At 41.5% G+C, this 9,557-nt stretch overlaps 1 protein-coding gene across 2 annotated transcripts in view; it reads right to left on the bottom strand.

The window, feature by feature from the left end:
* Positions 1–742: 742 nt before the first annotated feature.
* The window catches only part of TMEM198 (transmembrane protein 198), a 29,804-nt gene continuing 20,989 nt past the window's right edge, over positions 743–9,557 (bottom strand). For both annotated transcript variants that reach the window (XM_073545492.1, XM_073545491.1), the window contains 2 exons: positions 5,631–5,827; positions 743–5,198 (listed from right to left, as the gene is read on the bottom strand). In XM_073545492.1, coding sequence (XP_073401593.1) covers positions 5,055–5,198; positions 5,631–5,827 — 341 coding nt within the window. In that variant the 3' untranslated portion in view covers positions 743–5,054. The remainder of the gene's footprint in view (positions 5,199–5,630; positions 5,828–9,557) is intronic.

Genomic DNA, 9,557 nt, shown 5'->3' with positions numbered 1-9,557 from the left:
TTTGCAGGCACTGTGCATATAGCGGGATTTTTGTAGGCACTGTGTATATAGCGGGGCTTTGCAGGGACTGTGCATATAGCGAGGTTTTTGTAGGCACTGTATATATAGCGGGGTTTTGCAGGGACTGTGCATATAGCAGGGTTTTTGTAGGCACTGTGCATATAGCGGGATTTTTGCAGGCACTGTAAATATAACGGGGTTTTTGCAGGCACTGTATATAGCGGGGATTTTTGCAGTCACTGCAAATATAGCGGGGATTTTTGCTGTCACTGTAAATATAGTGGGGATTTTTGCAGGCACTGTATATAGCTGGGATTTTTGCAGGCACTGTATATAGCGGGGATTTTTGCAGTCACTGTAAATATAGTGGGGATTTTTGCAGGCACTGTATATAGCGGGGATTTTTGCAGTCACTGTGTATATAGCGGGATTTTTGCAGGCACTGTAAATATACCGGGGTTTTTGCAGGCACTGTATATATAGCGGAGATTTTTGCAGTCACTGTAAATATAGCAGGCTTTTTGTAGGCACTGTATATATAGCGGGGTTTTGCAGGGACTGTGCATATAGCGGGGTTTTTGTAGGCACTGTGCATATAGCGGGGTTTTTGCAGGCACTGTGCATATAGCGGGGTTTTTGCAGGCACTATATGACACTATTCTTCTGGCATTATTTGTATGACACTTTTCTTATAGCGGTATAATTTACTGAGTCGGTCTGGAAAAAAAATGGGACACATTAGTGAAGACTTGAAATAAATTACTTTAATGAAGAATTGGGTCATATTTACAAGAGACGTGGGGTTTGGCACAGATAAAAATATTTAAAACAAGAAAATGTCTCCCTCCCACAGGAGCTCGAGCGAGCGTCTTCTCACATGCAAGTCAAAATCCTCTCATCCGCAGACACAGTGAGGCCATCACATCCGCTTCTTCCATGGCATGGAGTATGCTTCTGACACCCAGGGGAAGCGGCCATTTTGTCAGCCTCACCGATAGCGGGCTACTTATCAGTGATCTAAGAAACAACCTGTGTGGTTTATGACGATATTCATGCCTGTAATCCGATTTACTGCAAATTTCATGAACACCCACAAAATGGCCGCCGGTCATTTCCACTCTTTAAATGTTAAATCCCTAATTGAAAAGGCTTCGGCCGACTGAAGTGTTCTCTATGCAGACTCGGCTCACAAAATGGCGGCATGGTTTGTGATTTAGGCAATGGGTTTCACTTGAAATTCTCCTTTCTTCTACGACCCTGAATATATATATCTACCATATAAAATATCGGTTTGTGATTGTGCGGTATGAGATAAACGCCATAACGGGGCACTTTGGCGAATTTTCCCTGCAGAAATATGGGATGACGAGACTGATGGTATTCTAAATAAGAGCCGAATAGTTCGCTGACCAATCAGGAATTTACTTTCACTTTCTAAACAACACTGGATTGGTTGCTAAGGGTAACAAGGCACATTGGCCTCATGTATACAAAATAGTGCAGACTAAAAAGGTTGGTGTTGCCCATAGCAACCAATGCATGAAAAGTGGAAAAGGACAAGTTGTCATGAATCCCACATATAAATGTTTAGAGAATCTAAGGAAGATGTAGAAAATGGACCAATTGTACAAGATCCCTCAAAGGTTTGACATGTTATTGAGATATATCCAAACAGAATAGAGGCGCCATGGGTGCATATTCAGTAGGCCCAGGGATTGCAGTTGCACTTGACCTTTGAATCAAGAGGGGCCCAAAAGGTCAATTTGGCCGTAGGATAGAACCAATATTATGAAAGAACAGTGATAGTTGAGGGCCATGTTGCAGATTTTGAATTCAGGCCCAATGAGTCTCAAGTTACACCAGAGAGAAGGTCCTTTGATGCTGAAATACCCACCGGTCCCCTATGTCCTTTCCCTGGGGATCTCATATCTCCAGGCGCCAAGGATGGCATTTGGTTTGATGGAGATGTAATGCCTTCTAGTGCAAAGATGGAATCTCCAGACCAAGGACCACCACCAATGCTATGACGACAAGGGAACATTGCAGGAGACTCCTGCTAAATGGGAAGACCCTTGATTTGGCAAGTCTGCCCGGCACGGAAGATGTCTTCCATAGAGGGGGCATGGAAGAGGAGTGGAAGAAGTGAGGTCCACAAAATGGGGTGGCTTTAGAGAAAAATGCACTGTCCTGTCAGAAGGCTCACTCAAAAGTTGGCAAGTTTAATGTTAAGGCCTCCATAAACATTAGATGACAGTCAGCCAAATGAGGCGATTTCGATGGAATTGTTCGACCATCTGACGTGTTTGGTGGCTTCCCGATTCTTTCCTGACAGATGTCACGGAAATGAAGAATTTAGATGTTCAACATCTGATTTTTTTTGTTTTTAAGGTACAGATGTTTTTTTCAGCAGCTTCTTCCTTTCTCCTTTTTCTGAAAAAAAACGAGCGCTTGGCCAAACTGAGCGCTCATGTGCATGGTGAAGTTGAGAGAGGACGGCAGACCATGTATTCGTGTGTGTAGCCAACTACAGTGTATGTGTATGGCCAACTTTATCTTTAGGAGTCTCTCCATCTTAATTTAGATTTACAATATCTGATTAATAATGCAAGCTGAGATGGAGATGGTCATGGCTTATCTCCTGTTTTCAGGGTCTGGTTTTTGTTTTTACACAGACTGCTTTCAAGGGATCTGGGACAGACTGGTACCCAAGGATCTGAGACAGACTGGTACCCAAGGATCTGGGACAGACTGGTACCCAAGGATTTGGGACAGACTGGTACCCAAGGATCTGAGACAGACTGGTACCCAAGGATCTGGGACAGACTGGTACCCAAGGATTTGGGACAGACTGGTACCCAAGGATCTGAGACAGACTGGTACCCAAGGATTTGGGACAGATTGGTACCCAAGGATTTGGGACAGATTGGTACCCAAATATTTGGGACAGATTGGTACCCAAGGATTTGGGACAGATTGGTACCCAAATATTTGGGACAGACTGGTACCCAATGATTTGGGACAGATTGGTACCCAAGGATTTGGGACAGACTGGTACCCAAGGATTTGGGACAGATTGGTACCCAAATATTTGGGACAGACTGGTACCCAATGATTTGGGACAGATTGGTACCCAAGGATTTGGGACAGACTGGTACCCAAGGATCTGGGACAGACTGGTACCCAAGGATCTGAGACAGACTGGTACCCAAGGATCTGAGACAGTCTGGTACCTAAGGATCTGAGACAGTCTGGTTGCTAATATCAGGCTCATACTTAGCAACAAGGTTTCCAACCCATTGCTGGCACTGAGCTGAGGGCAGCGGAAGGCCTGGATCCTCTCCTCAATCTCTTACTGTCATACTAGTCAGATTTTTGTAAAAAAAAAAAAAATAGGGTCTAAACAGTGGCTTAGTACCAGTCTAAAGCTTCATGCACACTATCATGTTACTTTGCTGATAATACCAATTACGGTAGATAAATCGCATCTTGAAAAATTAAGTATGGGTTAGGGTTACAAAATCATACTGGAATAACCCCTTTAAAAAAATATGTCAGAAATTTAAATCCCTCTTTGGCCCATAGAGGGCAGTATAGCAGCTAGTGCTGTAAACATACTCTATTTATTTTTACCAGAACAGCAGCTTAAGTGTTAAAGGGGTTGTTCCTACTAGACAGGGTTACGCATAAGTTAAAAAACCATACCACCGGGACTGGCGCCGTTCCTACACTCTCAGCCGTGACCCCCACCGATGTCCTGAAATTACATCTAGTTTTCTACTTTGATGGCTGCGATCAATCAGCGGCCGCTGCGTTGGTCGTGTGATATTATTTATATTTGGAGACTGACGGGGGACACAGGGAAAAGAGTGAAGGATACCAACCGATCCTTGGGGTTGATATAGATTACTTTTTTTATTTATACCGCACCCTGAGACAGTTAACAGAGATTGTCTAGTGGTGGATAACCCCTTTAAGAAGCGATAACTATTAGGATATGATCAGAACAGTTATCACTTCTATTCCGCCCTGAAGGGGGCGACAATTAGCATAGCAAAAAAAAGACCCCCCCAGGGTGAATAATATGGAAAATACATGAACACAATGGTAAGATTGCCAATGACCACCATCCGTCACTATATTTGGCCACTAACATTCACAAATGACTTTGAATTGGACATAACCGTCCTCTCATTGGACGTAATCGACAAGTTGATACATTGTTGCACGGCATAATGAGGCCACAAACTCGTTATATCTACAGAACAAATGGGAAGGAAGAGTTGGAGACCCGTGACGATGACAACTGTGTCTTCATCCTTCAGTCCGTCATACGCCATGACCAACCATACCGCAACATACATGAGCCGCTCATTCTGTCGCCCACCCTCGTCCCATAATAATAACAATTTAAAAAAACATCCATTGAAAAACTTCAGAAAATTCTAATGTTTACCATCCAAATCAGTCTTGTGGCTTTTGTTCCTGAAATTGATGTTTTTGAACCTCTCCCGCTGGATCTTAGAAATTAATTTTTTTTTTTTTTTTAATAAATTAAATAAAATGATAATATACACAATAAATCCTTGTCGGTACATCTGCACATGATAAAAAGCCATTTAAAAAAAACCAACAAAACATGCCCGCGGTTGGTCTTAAACACGGCCACTAGCCGACACTGGTACAGGCTCAGGGTAAGACGTCGGTTGATTGGGTGGATTCCCATTGTGTTCCTTCGTCCAGTAGATCCAGTTCTCAAGGGGAGAGGTAATGGAGGTCCATGTAAGGAGAGATCAGAGCTTGAAGTGTTACCACCGGGAGGGAGGTTGGAATGTCTGTGTGTGTGGTGTTTGTAGAGAGGTAGGTGGGAGTCATCGCACTGTCTACGCAGCGTTCGAAGAGTCTGCCGCTAGTGTCCGCTCACTGCAATGGAATATGTCACGTAACTCCGATGGGTTCTCATAGTCACAGTGTTGGAGTTGTTACAGCACAATGTCTGGGTGTCATTGTGATTCCCTTTCCTCCCGGGTCTTCCTCCCTGCTCTTCTCCCTCTGTGCTATACTCGTACGGCCGTGGCTGCTCCGGAGGTCAATGGTACCCTGGAGCCGCAGTCATAGTCCAAATCCACCACCGTGTGAGCACCGGTCATCCGGCCCCGAGATGAACCCGACTGTTGGTCTCGAAAACTCTGAATGTAGCTCTGGAGAAAGACAAGATAAGGTCAACCATGAGACTCTCCCAATGCCATATACTGTATATCCTAAAAAGTGGAGAAGGGGGATTGTGTGGTCCCATTAACACAGGGGAGGTGCAGAGGTAGCAGAAAAATTGGTCAAGGAACCTCCTCCTTCTCATGGACCAGAGATTTGTAAGATCTTCTTGAGAACATCAGCTTTTGGGTGGTCAGGTACACCATGGACCACAGAAACATTTCCCAACATCAGACCTAACTATCGTTGAGCCCGCCCCTTCTCAAGGATGAAGATATCCATAGAACGTTCTCCCCGCCCCTCAAATCCACTAAAACAGAAGCAGATTCACTCATTGATATTCCAAAACACTACACACATTACACATGATGGACTTTGGTGGAGGTCCCCTGTAGCAGAGAGATTACATTTCCAGTACTCACTGGGGAAATCACATCGCCGTCAAATCGCCGAATAGGAGTAGGTTTCCTGCGGAAGGCTGGCTCCGGTGGATGCGGTGTTTTGTGCTGTGGGTGAGGATGATGATGAGGTCTCTTCTTCTTTTTCTTTTTCTCCTTACGCTCCTCTCTCTGCTTTATTTTCATAAGTTGAACTCTACGCTGCTGCCGACTGATGATAACTGTGAGGAAGGAGAGAATGGAAAGTGACTACAGGTCTCAGAACATATATCAGAAGGTCCCCAGATTATACCAGCATGGTTCACATCACTATACACAAGAAGGTGTGTAACATAGAACAGCTGTAGATATAACACTATATACAGAAGACACCCAGGTTATACCAGCTGTACTTATATAATTATATACAGGAGATGCCAGGTTATACCAGCTGTACATATATAATTGTATACAGAAGATGCCCAGGTTATACCAGTAGTTCATATTCAGTGCCTTGCGAAAGTATTCGGCCCCCTGGAACTTTTCCACCTTTTCCCACATATCATGCTTCAAACATAAAGATACCAAATGTAAATTTTTGGTGAAGAATCAACAACAAGTGGAAGACAATTGTGAAGTTGCACGAAAATTATTGGATATTTTAAATTTTCGTGGAAATGCAAAAACTGAAAAGTGGGGCGTGCAATATTATTCGGCCCCTTTACTTTCAGTGCAGGAAACTCACTCCAGAAGTTCATTGTGGATCTCTGAATGTAATTATATACAGGAGATGCCCGGGTTATACCAACTGTACATATATAATTATATACAGGAGATGCCCAGGTTATACCAGCTGTGCATATATAATTATATACAGGAGATGCCCAGGTTATACCAGCTGTACATATATAATTATATACAGGAGATGCCCAGGTTATACCAGCTGTACATATATAATTATATACAGGAGATGCCCAGGTTATACCGGCTGTACATATATAATTATATACAGGAGATGCCAGGTTATACCAGCTGTACATATATAAGTATATACAGGAGATGCCCAGGTTATAGCAGCTGTACATATATAATTATATACAGGAGATACCCAGGTTATACCAGCTGTACCTATATAATTATATACAGGAGATTCCCAGGTTATACCAGCTGTACATATATAATTATATAAAGGAGCTGCCCAGGTTATACCAGATTATATAATTATATACAGGAGATGCCCAGGTTATACCAGCTGTACATATATAATTATATACAGGAGATGCCCAGGTTATACCAGCTGTACATACAGTATATAATTATATACAGGAGATGCCCAGGTTATACCAGCTGTACATAATTATATACAGATGTTACCCAGGTTATACCAGAATGGTCAATATCACTAAATACGTGAAGGGTATACCAGATTGATTAATATCACATATTGTGTATGTAATCAGACGTATAGACACATTGCCACATTAAAGGAAGATTAAAGATCACCTATCACTAGTCCGTGGCTGCTCTTTTCATTTATCAAAAAGGTGCGCAGCCTCAGACTGACCAGAATAACACTCATCAGCCATAGTGGCCAGAAGATCCCTAAAGCCCCTAAATGACCTCACGTTCTAGCAAAAGTCAGGTCCGAACATGCAAAGTTTGATCCCACAACCCTCCACACTGCATATACTGACTGAGCCCTTACCAAATTTAAATAAAAAAGGGTCACCCCTGACTGGTGGTGATAGGTACTTTATGAATACAGAAAATACATATATATATATATATATATATATATATATATATATATATATATATATATATATATATATATTATATTATATATATATATATATATATATATATATATATATATATATATATATATATATACACACATCTATATTATTTGATAATTATTCAGCCGACATAAAAATGCAGACAGGTCAGTGATGGAAGCTCCTGCTGCAGCCAGTTGTCTCACAGCCTGACAAGGAACATCACTATTCTGTGTCAGGCTATGAGACAACTGGCTGCAGCAGGAGCTTCCATCACTGACCTCACCTCTGACCTCACCTCTGACCAATCTGAACTTGTATGCTGTGGCAGAATAAAGATTGATGTATGGACACTTTTGAAGTAACACTTCTATCTTAAAGGGATATATTTTTTAATCCAGTATTGAAAGGAAAAATCTTTTGCAGTTTCTGGATGCTTTTATTTTTAATCTTGACAGTTCTATATATTTAAAATAAATACAGCTGAATCTAGAAGTTTCCATCCACTATATATAAAGACACATCTGCATGTTTTTCTCAATATCTGACATCAATATCAGAACAAACCTTTCCCGTTTTAGTCCAATTAGGATTACCATAATTATTAAGATTTACCAAATGCCAGAATAGAGAGACAGAGAGAGAGAGAGAGAGAATGTTTTAAGGCATTGTTATTACTTACTACAAAGTCAACAGTTTACATACACTAAGACTACTATGACTTTAAACAATTCTGGACTGCCCATATGATGATGATGTTTTTTTGGCAATGTCTGAGTTAATTAGAGATGCACCTGTGGATGTATTTTAATGCACACCTGAAACACACTGCTTCTTTGTGTAGAATCATGGGAGAGTCTCACAAAACCAGCAAAGATATCAGGAGGAGAATTGTGGACTTTCACAAGTCTGGCTCATCCTTGGGTACAATTTCAAGATACCTGAAGGTGCCTCATTCATCTGTACAAAAAATTATACACAAGTACAAACAAGATGGGAATGTCCAGCCATCATACCGCTCAGGAAGAAGCTGGGTTCTGTGTCCCAGAGATGAACGTGCTTTGGTCCGACATGTGCATATCAACCAAGGACAAAAACAAAAGACCTTGTGAAGATGATGGTGGAAGCTGGTAAGATTGTGTCAATATCCACAGTGAAACGAGGACAGTATCAACATGGGCTGAAAGGCCACTCTGCCAGGAAGAAGCCATTACTCCAAAAGAAACATAAAAAGACAGATTAATGTTAGCAAATGCACACAGGAACAAAGACCTTAATTTTTGGAGACATGTCCTGTGGTCTGATGAAACTAAAATTGAACATTTTCGGCATAATGATTATCGTTACATTTGGAGGAAAAAGGGAGAAGCTTGGAAGCTTAAGAACACCATCCCAACTGTGAAACACGAGGGAGGCAGCATCATGTTGTGGGATTGTTTTGCTGCAGGAGGGAATGGCTCACGTCACAAAATAGATGGTATCATGAAAAAAGAAGATTATGTGTCAATACTGAAGCAACATCTCAAGACATCAGCCAGGAAGTTAAAGCTTGGGCGAAAATGGGTCTTCTAAATGGACAATGACCCGAAGTATACTGCAAAAATGGTAACTAAGTGGCTTCAGGATAACAAAGTCAATGTTTTTGATCGGCCATCACAAAGCCCTGATCTCAATCCTATTGAAAATGTATGGGCAAAGCTGAAAAGGACGGTGCAAGCAAGACGACCTACAAACCGGGATCAGTTACACCAGTTTTGTCAGGAGGAATGGGCCCAAATTCCGACCAACTATTGTGAGAAGCTTGTGGAAGGAGATCCCAAACGTCTAACCCAAGTCATTCAGCTTAAGGGCAATGGAACCAAATGCTAATGAAATGGATGGAAACTTTTGACTTTGCAGTAAGTAATAAAAATGCCTTATAACATTCTCTCTCCCATTATTTTGGCATTGGGCAAATATTAATAATTATGGTAATCCTAATTGTCTTAAAACGGGAAAGGTTTATTCTGATTTCTTGTCAGTTATTGAGAAAAACCTGCAGATGTGTCTTTATATATAGTGGATGGAAACTTCTGGTTTCAACTGTAGATACAAAATATTATTCTTTTTTATAAGTGATCACAGAAAGACATAAACTCTGAAGAGGAAGGTATGGAGATCAAAGGTTATTATGGCTGTGTAATGTAATCGGATT

Source organism: Dendrobates tinctorius, unplaced genomic scaffold (genome assembly GCF_039654945.1).
Source record: "Dendrobates tinctorius isolate UK_male_01 unplaced genomic scaffold, ASM3965494v1 ptg000143l, whole genome shotgun sequence".
NCBI classification, from domain to species: Eukaryota; Metazoa; Chordata; class Amphibia; order Anura; family Dendrobatidae; genus Dendrobates; species Dendrobates tinctorius.
This window is presented reverse-complemented; position numbering and strand designations above follow the sequence as displayed.